Source organism: Schistocerca serialis, chromosome 5, assembly GCF_023864345.2.
Source record: "Schistocerca serialis cubense isolate TAMUIC-IGC-003099 chromosome 5, iqSchSeri2.2, whole genome shotgun sequence".
NCBI lineage: Eukaryota > Metazoa > Arthropoda > Insecta > Orthoptera > Acrididae > Schistocerca > Schistocerca serialis.
The window spans coordinates 827,933,610-827,954,935 of record NC_064642.1 but is presented as its reverse complement, the minus strand read 5'-3'; the positions used below and the strand labels follow the sequence as shown (position 1 = coordinate 827,954,935).

The window sequence follows — 21,326 nt, the reverse complement described above, 5'->3', positions numbered from 1 at the left end:
ATTATGTACGTACACAAAAGATTTGGCGCCAGGGTGGGCAGCAAGCTACGGTTGTTTGCTGAAGATGCTGTGGTGAATGGTAAAGTGTCGAAGTTGAGTGACTGTAGGAGGATACAACATGACTTGAACAAAATTTCTAGTTGGTCTGATGAATGGGAGGTAGAAAATGTAAGTTGATGAAGATGAGTAGGAGAAAGAAACCTGTAATGATTGAATATAGCGTTTTTAGTGTCCATGGGGCCTGTGGAGCATGTATGTAGATGTAGAAAGACCGGTAAACTCGTAGAGAAAGATGGTATCCTGTTATTTTGCTCTCTTCAACTAAGGTAAAACGTATTGCTTGTAATGTCACAAACGACCTAAGTCTCTGACAGCTAGCATGTATCGCACTTCATACGAACGCGCGGCAATACTACCAGAACAGTGGATGAGAGATGAAAGGAACACCAGTGACACAACCGATATGCAACTCAGCTGTTGCTGAATACTGCCTCGATTATAAGCATGAAATGAAATACGATGCGACGAGGTATCATGAACGGTCACCAAGTTTCTGTGTATCCACATTAAAGAGTGTGGCTAAACGAAGACGTCACAAAAACTAATAAACTAAGACGGCTGCTTCAGTTTAAATAACGCTGGAGATGCGGCACTCAGTTTATTAAAATCTCGGCGGTAACTACGTCCACCAAGTTGGAAGATGCTGGGAGAATTTTCTATTCACGAAAAATTAGTGCTAGTGTGTATTGGGCGAAGCGACGCGAACTCGGCTTTAAACTGCGGATCGATACCTAAAACGGCTTCGAGCCTCGTTGGAGTCCAGGCAGCGAGTACACAAAGACGAAAACTCGCAGCACATCAACAGGACAGCTGCATCGGCCGACGAAATGATGTGCAGAAAATGAAGACAACAGGTCGGCAGAATACCAGTAAAGAACCTGGTCGTTTTTTTACTCGTGAATCAGTTGATTTCTAGTCTCTTTTTGTGTGACAGTTTGACTTTATCGACTAAACTCAGTCTGTCCTCGTTTCGCTTCTAAGAAGGGAAACTCCCTAACACACCCTATTCAGATTTAGTGGTAAAATGGCCAAGTGGATACCCCATCATATCAAGCATGAAAACAGGAAGAATGTGTACAGATGAAAAAAGAAGCAAAATAGATACAGGGAGTGGTCCAAGTTCAAGACACACAACCTCAAGCAAACTGGAAGAACCACAGCAATGTGGTTGTGTGGTCATTGACACGACTGTTCTCCTTCTGCAGTCTTGGCAGTTGTCATACTATACATTAGATACAGAATATGTGACATGTAGTAAAAGTTTATCACAGTCGCATGTAAATGTGAGATGCCGCGTAGACCTCGCACACAAATGAAAATAACAAATAATCGGGTGTCAACTGCTATTACAACAAAGGAACTCAAGAGTCATAACATGTGGTACTTGTGTAGAACAAATAGGAGGTACGTGCGTCCCGAGGTCCTTTCCTTACACCTTGCTGTTGAAAACGGACGTTACAACATGACACACACATACATTTGGATACAGCGAACACACACGTCAGTGACTGGGTGGACAGTTCATAATGTGGAGTTTTGAACTCGGACCTCTCCCATCACAGACCAACAGTGTGGCCACATAACCATATCGCTGTAGGTATTCAGATTTGCTTGTACATCTTGAACTTAGACTGATCACTGTTTCTATTTTGCTTCTTTTTTCACAGTTCGGTAAATCTTTTTCCTGTTTTCACTTTTTGACGGGCTATCCAGTAAATCTGAGGGACAGAGTAGGTGCGACGTGGAGTTCCCCTTGTAAGTACACCACTGAGGCCAGATCCGCACAGGTGATGAACGCCTGCTGCTGCTGCCGCCACCTGGACCTACCTGCAGACAGTGCTGTCCTGCAAGGCGCGGCTTCCATCGCCTCCTGCTGCATCTCCTCGGGAGGAGGCCCGAACAGCCGGTCAAAGAACCGCTGCTCCGCCGAATCCCGCTCTGTTGTTCTCGGAATCTTGCGTTCGATTATTCTGTCGTCATCGGGAACGGTTCGCCGCTTCTGGGCGCCACTTCCCGATGCCGTGTCGTCTGTATCCATTTTATTCACTGAATCAGCTTCCTCTGTTAGCGTGACAGAACAGAGCACGGGTTTAGTATTTCAAGCAGATAAGGCCAAACGACAGTCAGTGTTTTACACTGATTGTCACTAATAATTGTACATTGGTTATCACTAATAACTGTACAGGTGAGTCCAGGTACAGAATCTGTGTTGTTGAGCAGGCACTCTAACACCTTGCTGAGACAGAAAGGGTGCAATTTGTTCATCCAAAAGTATTAATTGGCATCCTATGTATTTCGTCCCGTTCAAATAATGTAACGGACATCGCTTGTAATGTTAAAAACGATATGCGGCAGCTACCCGTTTATCGCATTCCATGCGTACGTGCGGCAGTTCTATCAGAACAGAGGATGAGAGATGAAAGGAACGTCAGCGACACACTCGACATGAGAGTCAGCTGTTGCTGAACACTGCCTCGATTACAAGCAAGAAATGAAATACAATGTGACGAGTACTGTGAACCGAACACCGTTTATCCGGGGTAGCATAATTAAGGATTGTTTCGAAGTGAAGATGTCAGAAAATGTTATAAACTGGCACAGCTGTTTCAGGTTAAATAACGCTGGAAGTATGGCACTCAGTTTATTAAAGATCTCGCTGGTCATCACGTCCACCAGAGTTTGGAGATGCTGAGAGAATTGGCTTTTCACGAAACGTCAGTGGCAACTCTGAAAAACAAAAGAGCATTGCGGAGTATAGTGGCTGTCGGGACTCGGCTGTTAATAGCGGATCGAGACCAGCAACAGTTTAGAGTCTGCTTGGAGTCCAAGCACCCCACTCCCGTGGAACAAATAACACCTGAATCCTCCTGAGTTTCAACTGTTAAAATAATCTAATAATTATACGTACACGGAATCTCTGGAAATGGGCGCAAGAGAAAACACAGGCTTTGGGGAAAGAATTCACATCATCCGTTACTCCAAATACTGCATCCATCGATCTCTACAACAATTTTACTGCTAACAGCACTGTCAGCAACCAGTTCCATGACAATAAGCGCATCGATTTGAGTCTTCTATGGAAAATTAACAAAATTGTGTTCCAACTGAAGTCACGTAAAGAAGCCTTGTCTCCAAGTCCCTGAAGATTGCTTTTCCACCATAATTAATGCGATACTGAAATTATGGCATTTTCCCAGTTAGTCGAAATATGCCACGGTAATTAGTATACTAAAACCAAACAAATAACATAGACATCCAAAAAATTACGGAGCAGTCAGCCTCATGTCTCTAATTTCGAAAGCAGCTGAACACATCACACTTCTTAGAACTACGTATTTGGTAGAACTGACTTGTCTTCCACGTTTTCCGGAGGCGTATTTCGTCCGAAACGTTCATTTCCACTGCAGATGTTGTGGCAAGTTGATGGAGTCAAAGGTGGCTATAATGATGCTAAATCAACAAGTGTCAGAAACTTGCACAGTATGTAAGCCTTTGACAGAATTTGGCAAATGGTTATTGTATAAGAAAACAAATTAAGGTTGCCAAAGCATACTGTAAGATAAATTAGTTCATATTTTAATGGCTGCGTGTAGTGTACTTATTTTTGGCAATGCTTCTGATGGCTACCCTATGAGCGCCGGGTACCAACATATTCACTTTTGGGGACCGATACTGTTTAACATATATTTACCAGCTGTACCAGTCTTCCATCCAATTAAAATGGCTTCTTCAATGATGATAATGCGATAAATTACAGCGGGAACACTCAGGAGAACTCGAACGGGCTATTTACCACTTAAAAAACGGTTTACAGGTTGGTGGGTTAAAAGAAATGGAAAAAGCCAAGCAAGCCTCTATAGGAGAAAAAGACAGGAGTTTACAAACGCTCCTGCTGTTATTAAATGAAATCATTCCTGAGACAATATGCGAAATATCTTGGAGTTCACTTGGAAAAACACCTTACGTCTACGGAACATGTAACAGACGTCGAGATTAAAGAAAGCAGTTTTTGCTGCTACATATCCCTTAATAAAGGGAACGGCGTCTCTAAACAGAAAAAAGTGGTCTACTTTTCAGATCGTTAGCATCACCATTAATGTTGTATGCAAATTTCATATCGGGCACGTTGCATGAAAGCTTACTAAAGAACTGCAGGTTGGTCAAAATAAGATTTTGTGAACAATATTTAACGCCCCAGATTCGTTCGAAGCTCAACAACCCACAATTACTTAAAAATCAAAATTGTTACAGAAGAGATCCACTCTATATCTGATAGCTTTTACAGCAAACTTCGTTACTTAGCCAACACACTTATTCGTAAGTTATCCAGGTTTTGATATCCATGACCAGCACAAAGATAAACATTCAAAGTAGGCACTGTTATCATGTCAGTAATACAAAATGAAGCCGACATGCATCGCCATAAACACTATAATTACATATTCACGTATGTTACACGTTAAACATCACTGTGAATAACATTTTGCTCTTTTCTATAATAACGTTGCCATGTTGTCCAACGTGTATGGATACCTGTTAACCTATAATTTATTGAAATTTTGTTTTCTACTCGGTAAATATGCTGCTGAAACCGTTTTAATGTTGAACACAGCTCACCAAGATGACGCTATGCGAAAACCGCAAGTGTATGAGTTGTTTGCTCGATTTAAAAATAGCGACATATCGGTTGATGACAAACCTTGCTCTCGACGTCCATCAACTACTCGAATCGACGCCAATAGTGAAAAAATTCGAGAACTTGTGCCTACAGACAGTCAGTCAAGCCTTTCATTTGGAAGTTTTAAGAAGATTGCGAAACAGTGTTCGTCAAGAAAGACCCGATCTGTGGCAGGCCGGAGGCTGACCGCTCCGCCACAACAACCCACCTGCACGCACAGCCGTCTCTGTTAGCTTTTGTCTAAAAGTGGCACTGTGTCGCTGCCCCACGCACCTTCCTCGTCTGACCTGGGTCCGAGAGACTTTTTTTTTATTTCTACCTATTTCCAAGGGGCACGAATAGACACCGATTTGACAACATTGAAGAAGTGAAGAAAAAATGGTTCAAATGGCTCTGAGCACTATGGGGCTTACACATCTTAGGTCATCAGTCCCCTAGAACTTAGAACTACTTAAACCTAACTAACCTAAGGACATCACACACATCCATGCCCGAGGCAGGATTCGAACCTGCGACCGTAACAGTCCCGCGGTTCCAGACTGCAGCGCCAGAACCGCACGGCCACCGCGGCCGGCAAGTGAAGAAAAAAACGAGGTAGTAACTGTCACCTGTTTCTATACATGACTACAAAAAAATGTTTCAAACACTGGAAGCACCAGTGTGACAAATGTATTAGGTGCAACGGAGAGTATTTTGAAGGGGATGAGATTGCTTTAAATAAAGTGAAAATATTTAGCTTTAAAAAAAAATAATTTCGGTTCTTGGTTTACCCCTCGTATACTAGTTACACACAGTACTTTTTTGACCGGCCGTAAAGGCCGTCGGGTCGGAACACTACAAAACTAAACAAAAACAAAGAAAATTCTGCCCCGCTGATCTTCAGCTTTGCATCAGAGTCGTATTTTTCGAAATGTTCTGGTTTTTCTGTCCTAATGAATGCCAGGTTACTGGTGCATGGCTGCGCGAATTTAAAAAGTTGCATGTTTTATTGTAAGATATGTTGCGCTGGTTATGTTTTTGTATTTGTTTCCTTCTGGTAAATTTATGGCGTCTTCTTTCATGGCTAAACGATTTTCTTGGCACTACAATACAGAAAATGAATGTGTGATATGTGCTCTCCACCACACCTTTCAAATATTGCCTGGTCATTGCACAGATTGCTAACGTAGCTGAGCCGTGAACATTGTCTCCAGGAGACGTGTATGGCTCTACAGAGCACCTCATTCCAAGAATATATACAAATGTCGTTAAAGTTTGCGAGTCAAACGTTAACAAACAAGTTTGATGTTTCAGATCATTCGAACTCCATTCTGCATATCTCACTTTCGAAACCTTCACACCTACATAACTATATATTCCATAACAATTACATCCAGTATCTCTTCTCCGCTTACCGAAATTTCAACATCCTGATTATTTCTTGTTTGTTACAATAAGGTACGAACGTTGCATTGACGTTGAGGTCATTATAGATGGAGTACGAGCTCGGATTGTGTCAAGGACGGGCAAGGAATCATCCCGGCATTTGCCTGGAGCGATTTAAGAAAATCATTGAAACCATAAGTGTGGAAGGCCGGACCCGGGTTTGACCGTCGTCCTTCCGAATGCGAGTCCAGTGCGCCAACCACTGCGTCATCTCGCTCCGTCTTTCTATGTTAGCCATGTGTGTGGGACTATGAACACTGATACAAACATTTTTTTAAAATCTTTTTTTCCAGTGCTAACCGATATGTTGCCTCATTTTTCTCAAGCTCTATTCTGATACGGTTCCTGCCATTAGCAGGCACTACTTACAATATGTGTAGTATGAATACTCTGTCTGACGTATTTTAAGCTACACTGACCTATCAACAGGAGTGTCTCGGTGCAGAAACGTTGCGAATCGTGAAGGTAGGATAAACAAGTAATGCTCTCTCCCACACGTCAGCTTTCACTGCGAAGTTTCCACTTTTGCTTCATCACTGTCCGCCTAATGGAGCCATATACCGAGTAATTCCATGATGATGTTACAGACTGCCATGATTGAAGGAAAGCGTAAATGTATAATTTAGGGCAAGGCACTCTAGTCGGGAGATATCTGAGTCAAAAGTTATGAGTGGAAATCGTTCTGACGCCTCTCACAGTGGACCTCTGGTGCTGCAAGTGTTATGCGATCCTCTTTCCCAAAAGTGTCCCACAAGTAATGTAGAACCAATGTGAAAATCGTTAGAATAATCAATCCCCAAAGGGGATGTACGAGAGCCCCGTATGCCCACAGGGAGGGGTGGGGAGGGACCCATCCCAGGGAGAGTCTCCACAAAGCGCTAGTTGAGGTCAGTGCCACTCGGTCACGTGGCCTTTCTTTTTGGGGACGCCGGTCGTCGAAGTTGCAACAAAGATACGACCTCCTGCTGTACAGGACAGCCAGCAGAGTATGTTGTACAACTCATAGGAGGAAAGGGGAGAAATTCCGTTTTTAGCGAGGTCCACAAGGACGCTTTTGTGAACAAATCGTGGAAAATAAGACTTTCTTCGATATACTTAGCCCGTACGAGACGTGGAGTGAGAAGCCATATCAGAACAGCTGAGCACGTGGGACGCCACCAGACCCAGGCACTAAAAACGGGGAACACTTAACAGGATGTGAGAGCTGCCAGTATTGGCTATCATTTGGATAAATTAGGAGCTAGAAAGGCAAACACGGCTCGTGTTGTCAAGGACCCACCTCATTGGCCATAGAAAAAGACAGAGCGAGGGAGAGCAGGACACTATTTTTTAGTACAAAATGCTAGGAAATGTATTACTGGTTAACCACCTACAGTCAGTCAGCAAGTGGACCAAAGCTTTTTAAGGCATCTTTTTCCTGTTTGGCATTCGAAATATCTGTAGCCCAGCCAATCAAAATTATGTAAGGATCAAAAACCTGAGTCTTCCTTTTCGGAAGCAGGCGGAGCAAAATCACTTCTTATCCAGCAGACTACCCTTCCACTAGACTCATTCTCCAGCAGACTTCTTCACTGCGTGGAGCCGATCTCGCCAGCCGAGTGTCCGTTTGAGCAGCAGAACGGAAGTGCTGCGAAATTTTTCAGACAAAGTTGGACTTGGCTGCCGGTGCAAGTTGTTAGTGCAAAGCCAATGACTGATTTTTCAGCGATATCCTCCACCTGCAGATTAACATGGTGAGATATAGTTTGCAAGAATCAAATCCATTTGCACTGAGTTTCGGTAACTCTTAAAGCCTCTCTCTGAAGACTTACTTGCAGATTTTTACGGTCAATATGCTTTCATCTCCGGCTACAGATGCACACACATCTCCTTCTACACAACTAACTGCCTTTTAATACTAACATTTCAGCAATCAGAGTAATCACTAGTATCAATGTTTTATATTGACATGCAGTTACTAGATTCAGATCGCAAACCCTTTACACACATTTGCGAAGGTAATAGTTTGATACTGTCAATGTTTTTTAGCTGATGTAATGTGCTCTTTAATGCAATAAACTGAATTAATGGTAATTCTTGTTTAATATTGTAGCTAACGAATTCTTTAGTCATCATTTTGGATGGGCTACGATATACAGATCTGTCAGATTAACTGGGCCAATTTATATAACTCAAATTTTAAAACACGCTGTCCACTAACACAAAGTCTTTGTCTGTATTTAGGGAGGAGACTGTGTGGACCAAAACAAGACAAAAATGTCCATTAAAATGGCTCTTAGCACTATGGGACTTAACTTCTGAGGTCATCAGTCCCCTATAACTTAGAACTACTTAAACCTAACTAACCTAAGGACATCACACACATCCATGCCCGAGGCAGGATTCGAACCTGCGACCGTAGCGGTAGCGCGGATCCAGACTGTAGCCCCTAGAACCGCTCGGCCACCATTGCTGGCTGTGCATTAAAGATGGGTTATAAAGTGCATATCTTAAGAGCTGTGAGCACGTTTTGAGTAGAAGAGTTGTGTTTGACAGTAGCAATCCCTTAAAGTTCGTTACATCATCATGGAATCACCCAGTTTAATTGTGCAGAGCGAAGCAAAATCCTGATTTCACATGATGTACACTTGTTTCTCTCATGACGTCGTTGTGGCAAGTGTGCGGGTTTGTGCTGAAGTGACTTTTCCGAAAAATTTAAGACCTTCAATGGTTTGACCTTTAATGGTTTGGCGAGTTGCTTCTTTAAAAAAAAAGTTTCGGATGCTGCCACGTGACGTGCGTTAATCTACTAGAAACAACCCATGGAATGCTGCGTATGAATAGCAGCACAACAGGTCGCATCAGCAGATTGACGTAGAAATTCGCAATTAAGGTGGCTGGAATAACCACGCCGGCGTACGAAATCGCACCCGAGGCCATGACTCCAGGCATGGATCCAGTGTGTCCAACATGCTGACAGGCTGGTTGCAGGGCCTCAACCGGGCTCTTTCTAATCAACACACAGCCGTCACTGGTACTGAATAGCACTACTGATACTTTTTAAAATACTGGAAACCCGATATGACGATATTTAAAAAATATCATTATCGGTCCTCAACATATCGACAAGGGCCTACCCAGGATCTGAACTGGGGAGGGGGGGGGGGGGGGGGAGGTCATAACTAGTCTCAGGAAACAAGGACTCGAGACAACATACAGCACTTCTTATTAAATAAAAATTCAGTAATAATTTTCTAGGATTTGCCGCAAATTTCTCAGTTACTTTCTTCCCTAACATCTGGCAGTTTTCTTTTACGTAATTGCGGCGTACGCTCATCAGACATAGTCCTGTGAGCCATTCTTCTCCCACAGTGCTTCTTAGCCACGTCTTCACTCTTCGAAGTGTGCTGAAGGATCGTTTCACAGTCGCTGTTGTGCATGGAATAGTGCTCAAAATTTTTAGTGCTTCTTTCATGCTAGGGAAAAATATTGGTCTCGTTAAACAGGTCAACGACTTCCATATCCTTTAATTTACCTTCAGTTATATTCTTTTTCCTCCACAAATTGTACCATAGTTCCAGTTCTCCGGCAATATCATCCAATCCATAAAATGTTTTAAACAATTCTGCGCTTTTAAGGAAGTCTGTTACACTAGAATTGCTCATATTCAAGGCATGTAGCTTATTTAGAGCAAAAGCTGGTGTATTTTCTGGTGAAAATCGTATATTTAATTATGACATGAATGATTCGATGTATGGTATTAATAAACGAACGTCGCCAGTATTCGTTGTCATTTTGGGATGGTGGATTGTTTCTGAATTTTTGTTTGCAAGCAAAACGTGGAACAGTAATTTCTATTTCCAGTTCCTCTGCTATAACTTGTGGTTTTGCGAGTAATTCGCTAGTTACTCTGCCTGCTTCCTTTCGATCATTACTGAGCACGTCAAGGATTCCTCTGACGTGTTCCCACACCGCGATCATATCTACAGACTTAGACTGCAGGACAGTAGCTACTGGTTGCAAAGCTGCTGAGTATTTGGCTATTGTTTGTAAAGATAAGATGAAGACTGGTTTGGTAATGGCTGAATGCAACTGATACGGAGATTTCCTCGTTGCGTAATTTCGCTCAGCAGACAATTTTTCTAGAGCTCTCACAATCTCTGGGAAATTTTGAGAAAACAGTCTGTTGCATTTATATTTTTCAGACCATCTCGTCTCACACATTCTTGTTAAATTCGGAGCGTATTTCCGACGTGTACTCGACTCTCTAAAAAAGTTTATAGTGTCTTCCACAGTGGCAGCGGTATTTCTAGTTTGCATCGTTTACCGCAAAGGTTGTGTTTGTGGCTTGAGCAATGAACGTATGATGCTCGATAATATTTCTTTATTAAAATGGCTTGTACACCATCACTTGCACTAAATGTCTCGCCATCTACTGCTTGTCATAACCTGCACGTCAACTGCTATTAATCTATAGTTAGCGTCAGCTGTAACGAAAAAATTAATAGTTTAGGAGCAGAAAAGCATTTTACATTTAAATATGGTAGGAGAAACGATATTGTTCGTTAGAAACTTCACATAGTCATGATCCCTTACTGCCTACTAGTGAATACGCTGTTCCTCGGCGTCGTAACATGCCTGCGAATAGCAGAGCGGATTGCTTATTGCTAAATTTATTATTTCTATAAACTTCCCTGCCGACAGTAACGTGCCAAAGACGGATAAATTACTCCCGGATCTGCGCGAACGAGTTCGAATAACTTCTGGGGGGGGGGGGGGGGGGCAGCTGCCCGCACCCCCCACCCCCTGCCCCAAGCTGGGTACGCCCATGGATATCGACGAAGAGTATCACTATATTTACATGTATCAACGTATTGGCCTATAAAAATATCGGTTCCACAATGTAAATATACTGCCAGTTTTATAGTTGTATATTTAAGTACTGATTTATTATTTGATATTCTGTACATCAACAAGACAGCAGCCTGATTATATCCCTTAGCTCAATAACTGAAGGAAAAACACTTGATTTGAAAATTTATTAGTTAATAATGGGTCTCTGTGCAGATGAAAAGTTTGTATTACAGTACTGTTATGGCCGACTGTTTTGATGTTAGTTAACAACTGTGTACATGGTGGTTTGCAATGCAATTCAGTCCAGTCAACCTTTCACCAGTCACCTGTCATGGACAACATGGCGAAATAAGCCTTTTCTCATTCTGATTTAGGAAAACTGTCGGGTGAATCTAAACGTTGCAGTTTCTGTTGGCAGCGCCGAGAGCCGATTACGTCAGCATTTCCCCTCGCACGTATCCACTTGTGCCAAAGACCAGTCTCGTCATTAAATGTTTGGTCATAATTTCCAGCAAGTTTGTTGTGCCACTCACACCGGCATCTCCCTGCGCAATCGGAATTCTTCTTTTGTGGTACCCATACTTGCCTCTCGTAGTCAAAATGAAATACTGGACGTGACGAAAGCTCAAAAAGTACCAAGACTTCTTCACAAAGTGAAAGTAAAGTTGTACTACAATTTCAAAAGAAATAGTTTCAAATATTTAATGAAAATTGCGAAAAAAATATAATATAAAAAAATACCATTACTTGATATTGCCATTATGATTTCCATATATCGACAAAAACTGGAATAACTTGTCGCCGATATCAATCCATACCTCCTTTCGGAAATAATAATATATCAATATTTTATCGATAGCCTTGTATCGAGGCAGAACCAGCTTTCATCAGAAAACACAACAGGCCTCCATCCTGCCCTCGAATGAGAGTTTTACAGGAAAGGAAATGGCTAGCAGTGCTACGGGATACCCTCCGCCATTCGCAGTAACGTGCAGCGCTGAGTATCGATGTAGTTGTAGATGTAGATGTAGCAAATTTCTGAAAATACTTTTATTTCGTCACACCGGAACGGCTATTTTGCGTACATTTCTCCTGATTTGTGCGTGTGTATCTTGTTTACGTGTGCAGTGTTCATATACATTCCCGCGAGAAATTGAATAATTAACATGACTAAACAGGTAATGTAATGACAACACCGTACTCTAAACAATACGTAAACCAGAAAAATTTGAAAACCATTTTGCTGTTTTATTTAACTCATGTATACATTGAATAAGTAATAAAAACATTTTTTTTTCAAAGACAAAATCTATTCGGACAATTAAGGGCTGAATTTGTATGGCAGGCAGGCCTCTTTCCAAGTCATGGTGAGAGGCCATTTTGATAGTCTGCTTAGCGGGAGTACGAAGAGATCGAATGTGTCCCAGTAGTTACCGCAAGATATCGCCTTAACGAACTTTGTAGGAAAGTCCTTGGAGCGATTGGTTAACCATCGTGTAGTCTCGATGTTACGGACCAGATCACTCTGCGCCACATTTTCAGACGAAAGAGCGACAGCTCAGTTGCAGACAGATTATCCCTCTATTTTAACAAGAATCAAAAATTGGGCAGAGCACAAAAAAGAGAAGCGATGTGAAATAAGGGAACTAGCTTTTCGACTTTTATAGCAGCTTCAATGACATTTAAATCAAAATATCGTGAGATATTCACTCTCTTTTACTTGTTAATATTAGTACATGTCATGTAATGCAATGCATAGTTTCAAGTAAAGTAACATTATGTGTGATGACATCCTCACAGGAACAAATCCACCCCCAGAAATTTTATCTGCCTAGAAACACTTGTTAGCTGTTATACGTATCCTCTTCAGCCATATGATGATATAAACTGAAGCACCAAAGAAACTTGTAAACCTGGAATAACTCCGAAAGTATGATAGGAGCGGGAAAGGTTGTGGGACAAAAGTTGCATGGAATAATGGGGGATATAATATGACGGTTGTTTTTTGTTGCTAGGTGGGGGCGCTTCAGAGATATGAAGGTAAACTTATTATTTTTTTTTAATGGGATGCTTTAGTTTGGTACTTACTTTCTGACAGCGGCTATCGAGATGAATCCAATGATGTGTAACAGTAAGGTCTTTGAAGGTCAACGAAGGTCAAAAAGGTTGCATGAACCTCCATTCACAGAAGGTGTTCGAAGTGCTGCAATCTTCTTATCATGGATTGAATGGTATTCCTTATCACATCGGCACTTATCGAAGAACATGCTCTGATAATTCTCTCACGCATATCTTGCAACGTCGTGATAAACAATGTCTTTTACTAATCCCCACAAGAAAAATCCAGAGGCGTCAAGTCTGGCGAACGAGCCGGCCACGACAAATCTCGTCCGCATCCAGTCCCACGATTTGGGAATTGTATAGCAATCAGCGAAAAATGTCCCGGACACCCATCGTGTTGATACCACATTCTGTTCCTTCTGCCTAAAGGTATTTCTTCCAATAACAGACCTAATGTTTCTTGCAGGATGTGGTGTACTTTGTCTCATTAACATTTCCTTCGATGACATAGCGGTCTATAATTTTGTCCTCTAGCATCCCACACCATACATTCACCGACCACGGTGTTTGGTGTGCAATCTGCCGCAGCCAATATGGATTTTCAGTTCCCCAATAATGCATGTTATGCAAACTAACATTTCCATAGTTCGAGAATGTAGCCTCGTCAGTAAATAAAATCAAATTAATAAATGTGTCATCCCTCTGAATCTGAAGTTGAGCCCATCGGCAGAATTCAAATTCTTGGTGGAGATTGCTATGGCAAGGATGATATTTATGGCGACGCAGAACACGAACAACACTACTGTGGCTCATGCCAGATCCCCTTACGATTTGACGTTAACTCACACAAGGATCTCGAACAACAGTGGCAAGACTACCAGTTTCCGTTTCCTCGTTAGTAACTTTCCTTTGCTGGATGTGTTTCCGATGCATTAAAGATCCAGTTGTTCTCAATTTATCATACATATTTTTAAATGTACGAAGTGTAGAGAGAGTGCGTTGAGGATATCTTTCAGCGTTTAAGTCTCTAGCTCCCACTGATTTTATTTGGCATTCTCCTTAAATGAGAAGCATATCAACTTGTTCTTCGAAGGAATACATCATTCACATTCGCTTGATTCGACGTTACTAGTCTTACTGTTCCTGTCAGTGTTGTATTGCGAAACCGCCGAATGGTATTTACATGTCAATGGTACGTTAGATGGATACGCCGCATTCTGAGAATATTTGCTATTTTCATGATATACGAGAGAGATTTGTCAGAGCATGTGCTTTTATAAGTGCCGAAGGGGTAAGGAATACCACTCAATCCATAATAAGAAGATTGCAGCACTGCATTGATACCAATGGTCATGACTTCGAACACCTTCTGTAAACGGACGTTCATACCACCTTTGTGACCTTCTTGACATTCAAAGACCTTATACATCATTGGATTCGTCTCGATAGCCGCTATAAGAAAATAAAGTACCAAACTATAACATCACATAAAAAAAAGGTTGACCTTCGGTCGGCAACTTCTATTTAAGACAAGATGTGTCCGGCGCAAATCGGTTACTGTTGCCACAATGGCAGATTATCAAGATTTAGGTGAGTCTGAACGTGGTGTTATAGTCGGCGCACGATCTACGGGACACAGCATCTTCGAGGTAGCGGTGAAGTGGGGATTTTCCCGTACGACCGTTTCACGAGTGTACCGTGAATATCAGGAATCCGGTAAAATATCCAATTTCCGACTACGTTGCGACCGGAAAATGATACTGCAAGAACGGGACCAACGACGACTGAAGAGAATCGTTCAGTGTGACAGAAGTGAAACCCTTCCTCAAATCACTGAAGATTTCAGTGCTAGGCCATCAACAAGTGTCAGCGTGCGAACCATTCAACAAAACATAGTCGATATGGGCTTTCGGAGCCGAATGCCCACTGGTGTAACCTTGATGACTGCACGACACAAAGCTTTACGCCTCGCCTGCTCTCAGCGCCGACATTGAACTGCTGATGACTGGACACATGTTGCCTGGTCGGACGAGTCTCATTTCAAATTGTATCGAGCGGATGGACGTGTCCGGGTATGAAGACAACCTCATGAATCCATGGACCCTGCAGGTCAGCAGGGGACTGTTCAAACTGGTGGAGGCTCTGTAATGGCGTGGGGCGTGTGCACTTGAAGTGATACGAGACCCCTGATTTGCCCAGATACGATTCTGACAGGTGACACGTACGTAAGCATTCTGTCTGATCACCTGCATCCATTCATGTCCATTGTGCATCCCGACGGGTTTAAGCTATTTCAGTAGGAGAATAGGACAACCCACACGTCCAGAATTGCTACAGAGTGGCTCCAGGAACACTCTTCTGAGTTTAGACACCTCCCCTGGCCACCAAACATCCCAGATGTGAAAATTATTGATCATATGCTGTTCAGAAGAGATCTCCATCCCCTCGTACTCTTTCGGATTTATGAACAGCCCCGCGGAGTTCATGGTGTCAGTTCCCTCCAAGGAGTCCATGCCACGTCGTGTCGCGGCATTTCTGCGCGCTCGCCACGATGGAAAATTTTGTTGTCCCGCCAACAGTTGGTTTAACCATGACGGCGCAACGGCATATGCGACACGGGTATGAATGGGATCTGTGCGACGATTGTTTGGTAGCCGTGTAACTCCAAGGCAAGGTGTCCTGCACGGCGCACGAGATCGCCTGTCACGACAGCGTATGATTTTTTTATTGTGGGCCACCCAAAGATCGCGGTTTACCGTATTCGACCTGCTAAAAGTGAAGGACTTGAACGAGAGGATATCTTCAGGATTCCTACTGAAACGTTGGATCGAGCCATATGCAAGATCCCTCTCAGGCTGCAGGAATGTTTGCGTCGATGTGGAGCGCATTTTTCGGATGTGATATTCAAAAAATAAAAATGCTTGTGACTTTCAATAACGGCGTAAACTGTACTATACACTGAGATAAATAAATATGTGTAAAGTAATTGTGCTAATCCATTGATATCAATTCCAAAATTTCCCCCTCTTTTCAGCCGCCTTGCACTGTGTCATCATGCTCCACAGATGTGGGAATAAATTTTTACCTTAATTTTTGCGAGTCGATAAGTAACGGCATTAATATATTGCCTGGAAACCTAACATCTCGCATCTGTCACTTCGAAACGTAGTAGGTTAGTGATAAAACGTAGTAGCACTTTGGTCAGTTGACTGTTTTTCTCGGGACGAGCCATTTTACACTGGAGAGCCAAAGAAACGGGTACACATGCCTAATATCTTGTACGGCTCCTGCGTGCACGCAGAAGTGCTGCAGTGCGACGTGGCATGGACTGGAATAATGCCTGAAGTGGCGCTGAAAAGAATTGACAGTATAAATCTCTCTCAGGGCTGTCTATGAATCCGTAAGAGTACGAGGGTGCGGCGATCTCTTCCTAACAGCACGTTGTAAGTCATCCAAGATAATCTGAATAATGTTCGTGTCTGAGGAGTTTGGTAGCCAGCGGAAGTGTTTAAATTCAGAAGAGAGTTCCTGGAGCCACTTTGTAGCAGTTCTGGACGTGTTGGGTGTCGCATTGTCCTGCTGGAGCTGCCCAATCCTTCGGAATACATAATGGACATGAATGGATGCAGGTTTCAGACAGGATGCTTACGTACGTGTCACCTGTCAGAGTCGTATCTAGACATATCAGGAGTCCCATATCACTCCAACTGTACACGCCCCACACCATTACAGAGCCTCCACCAGCTTGAACAGTCCGCTGCTGACATGCAGGATCCATGGATTCATGAGGTTGTCTCCATACCCGTACGCGTCTATCAGCTCGATGCAATTTGAAACGAGACTGGTCCGACCAGGCAAAATGTTTCCAGCTATCAACAATCCAATGTCAGTGTTAAAAAACATGCGTGGCGTAAAGCTTTGTGTCGTGCAGTCACCAAGGGTACACCAGTGGGCCTTCGGCTCCGAAAGGCCATATCGATGATGTTTCGTTGACTGGTTCGCACGCTGACACTTGTTGATGGCCCAGTATCGAAATCTGCAGCAGTTTGAGGTTCAAATGGCTCTGAGCACTATGGGACTCAACTGCTGAGGTCATTAGGCCCCTAGAACTTTGAACTAGTTAAACCTAACTAACCTAAGGATATCACGAACATCCATGCCCGAGGCAGGATTCGAAACTGCGACCGTAGCGGTCTTGCGGTTCCAGACTGCAGCGCCTTTAACCGCACGGCCACTTCGGCCGGCGCAGTTTGAGGAAGGGCTGGAATTCTGTCATGTTGAAGGATTCTCTTAAGTAGTCGTTGTTGGTCCCGTTGTTGCAGGATGTTTTTCCGGCCGCAGCGATGTCGGAGATTTGATGTTTTCCAGATTCCTAATATTCATGGTACTCTTGTGAGATGCTGTGTCCCATCTTTCGTGAGGCGTCTGTAACACCTCATTCAAACTCACTTAAATCTTGATAACCTGCCACTGTAGCAGCAGTAACCGATCTAACAACTGCGCCAGACACTTGATGTCTTATGTAGGCGTTGCCGACCGCAGCGCCATATTTTGCCTGTTTACATGTCTCTGTATCTGTATACGCATGCATATAACAGTTTCTTTGGCGCTTCAGTGTGAAAAGGAGCTGAGGAAAGCCAGTCTTCGAGAGACCAGCACGCATTTCGGCAGTAGGTTGAATCACACTGTGGACGACACAAACGTCTGGGGCGAGCTACGACTGCCAGTAGGAAATGAAGGCCACAGGAACGTGTCAGGTTTCTGCTTTAGAGGGACGTGACACCGCGGGAAGGGAATGCCGGCGTTTAGCGGCGCAACGAGTTCTGTTTTTACTTATATATTTATTTTGAAGCTAGTGGCGTAGTATCAGTATATCGCATTTGGCTCAACGGCATATGTCAACATATGCTCTAATGTTTCTGTCTTGGAATGATATGGTGTAATGGTACATAGTGCATACCTTAATGACAAAGATTAGAATGTTAGCTCCCTAACTAATTGAGTTTCGGAAACACGATCAAATAAAAATAAAATTTTCGTTTCCAGTATTGGACGACCACAACATTATTGCACCTGGGCGTGATGGCGCTGCGGTCGGCTTCGTGATTTTTTATCGCGATATTTTCCGACGACATGCTGAACCGCTTGATCGTATGTGCACAACTTTCTTGAAATGAAAATACAATGTAGCTGCTAGTGGTCATTCATTAACGTCAATTGGGAAAATGAAAATTTGTGTCGCACCAGAATTAGAAACCGTGCTTCCTGCTTACAAGGCAGACACTGTGACTACCGAGCCGTCCAGACACAGTGGTCTTGGCAGCTGCCCGGCCTACCCTGGAACACCTCCCGCCAGACCAAAATTCTCAACTTGCTGACGTAGTGCCCCTTTCCCGTTACCCCCGTTACTCGCAGCGTTTCGCCGATTCCCGTAATAGTCGGAGCGTGGTGTGCATCTGCAATGAAGGTACCACTGGCCAGCCTCGCCGCAGTTACATAAGTCTTGCCTGTTCCTCCGTACCCTTCCGGAGACACCAAATATGTGTCTCGAAATCATTCACAGTGCGATGAGCCTTCCTTAGTCACCGCTGTACTTGTTTGCTGTGACGTCACCGTGTGTTTCCGATAACGGCCACGGGAGGCCGGCTTGTATATCTTCCTCTTGTGCTGTCAAGTTAGCCTGTTTGACACACGTCGTTTCAAACAATGCGGCGTTTAATTCAGTCGAAATCACGCAAGAAATACCTGTAAGAAACACGGGGCACGTTTCTTCAGAAGACAAATCAGATTGGTTGGAATCTGTTTACAGGCTGGTAACCGCGCATCTTGATTTATGGCACACTTACTTTTTCTTTAATTCTCGTTAAAACTTTAGACTATGATCGCCGATCACTAGGTTGCGTATCGGTGACTCGCTGCTGCCATCACCTTTTTTCGCCTCTACACCACTGTTCCACTGTTCGGTAACTCCATTTGCGTTACTTTCTGGGAGAGATCGACACAGTAGTGTACTGTAGTGTATCACTAAGCAGCCGTCCTGATACCAGTTAACTAACGGCTTCCGGAAGCAACAAAAATCTGATTCTAAGTATTTCGCGTAGTTATTGATCAAATCAAGAAATTTTAAATGTTGTCACAATCTGCTCATTAAGGGATATAATGTTATAACACGAAGTTTAACAAGTAAGGAGAAGTACTACAGTTAGAATCAGCGTGTTGTGTGGGGGCAGCTTAGCGGACATCTCGGAAATACTTTCACTTTAGTGGTCCAGTATTTGTGAGAATGTGAGCACTTAGCGACGTGCAGCGGAGTTTAAACACAATTTCAAACGTATAAAGTCAGATATCCGAGAGATTAATTAATCTGTAAAGTAATCCGACGTTTTGGAGATATTTTACGCATGGGAGTTGGATTCTTTAATAAAAAGCGTGCCGTTCTACTTAATACACAGCGTACTGCAGTACTATGCGTTCATTTGTATTTCTCGATTGAGCTGACGTCGGTGGACAGGAAATCAGGTACAATACCTTCTTCAACGTTATGAGCGTTGCATGGCGCGAGAATGTGTATGTACTGAAGAGCGCGACTGATTGTTGTGGCCGCCGGCAACCAACGCGTTTGAGTCGGGGGTTTTGCTGGTAGGTAATTTAAGGAACCATTTGCACTCGAGCACAGAGAATATTTAATTTACTGAACTTAGGTTATATGTATCGATTTTTTAAGACAAGAAAAAGCAAAGCAAAGCAAAGGAATTAACACTGCTCTCTTGTCGCAGCCAGTAGTCATCGGCACTCTTATGTCATTCGTTGTCCTAGAAGGACGTAATATTTTGTGTGTCTCCACAGTTAGCCATACTGATACTTATTTGCAGAAAAGAGGCGCAGAATTAACAAGTCGCTCTCATTTGAGAATTATCTGCAATTATCTACCTAGAATTTTACGTAACTGTCATTCATATCGTAATGTATATGTTGAAATGAATACATGTTTTATTTAATCGTACGCTTTTCTCTGCTTTAGTAGTTTTAGTCACTCCATTGTCATGATTGAAGCTGAGGTCAGATATGACTTTGTCTACAAAAAATGTATAATGAGCCCTGGCTACGTTCCGTACATCTTCGGACGTGCGAAGCTCGATAAATTCACGGCGTAAATTGCATTTACTTTATTGTGCGACGTCAATGAATAATGCTACGTAAGATTTTATGAAACATTAAGAAATTCAATTCCAATCTTGAAAGCGAAACAAACTTTAATCTCTCAATTTCTTATCCAAACAATTACTATTAGTACGATTTATAATAATTATTATTATTATATTATTAGTTTATTTTATTTTTGCCGGCCGAAGTGGTCGTGCGGTTCTAGGCGCTGCAGTCTGGAACCGCGAGACCGCTACGGTCGCAGGTTCGAATCCTGCCTCGGGCGTGGATGTGTGTGATGTGCTTAGGTTAGTTAGGTTTAACTAGTTCTAAGTTCTAGGGGACTAATGACCTGAGCAGTTGAGTCCCATAGTGCTCAGAGCCATTATTTTATTTTTATTTGTTAAAGTAACCTCCTAAAACATAACTTGCACTATCGTTTCGAAAGCGCAGATTTTCCCGCAACGATGAAGCACTTTGCACACGTACGTGCGAATAAAGGAGACAAATTTGCGAGCTAGCGAACAGGGTGCAGTTTGGCACAGTGAGTGCGCGAGCAGCGGAACTTACTTGCGGTTGCGCCAGCGGCGGACCGGCACGGCCGTGTAGCGGAGTGCGGTGTAGTGTAGTGACGCGGCGGCGGCAACGGCGCTCTTATACGCCGGCCGGGTTTCGCCGGGCGCGCCTGGCGCCTGTCGCACGATTGCGCAATACAGCGAAAACTTCCTCTTACGTCGTCAATCCAAAAACTGACCCTCACTCTAGTTCTGTCCACAGATCTAATGAATCCCGGTACCAGCTGCTTCTGGCGTTGTTCAGACACTAGTCTATCATTAACAGGCCTCATCGTGTCTTCGTAACTACTGGAACCTACATATACTAAACATGCTTCTTGTAGTCGAGACTTGGACTTGCTCTACAATTTTTACCCACCCCCTCATAATTCCCTGTATTACCAAACTAACTATTTTTCTGATGCAGAGAACGTGTTACAATAACTGATACTGCCTGCTCTGGCTGCAATGAGCTTTGCAGTTTCCTGCGCCGGTCGTGATACAGGCGCCAGCTCGCTCTCGCACTTACCGTCGTAGGAAAACGTAGACTCTCCCTTTATTGCTACGATTAT

The 21,326-nt window shown here is 43.2% G+C and overlaps 1 protein-coding gene across 1 annotated transcript in view; it reads right to left on the bottom strand.

The window, feature by feature from the left end:
- Positions 1-20,817, bottom strand: part of LOC126481616 (uncharacterized) — a 55,980-nt gene extending 35,163 nt beyond the window's left edge. Inside the window, exons 1-2 of the mRNA XM_050105495.1 lie at positions 20,771-20,817; positions 1,888-2,121 (exon numbers count right to left, since the gene is read on the bottom strand). Coding sequence (XP_049961452.1) covers positions 1,888-2,098 — 211 coding nt within the window. The 5' untranslated portion in view covers positions 2,099-2,121; positions 20,771-20,817. The remainder of the gene's footprint in view (positions 1-1,887; positions 2,122-20,770) is intronic.
- Positions 20,818-21,326: the final 509 nt, after the last annotated feature.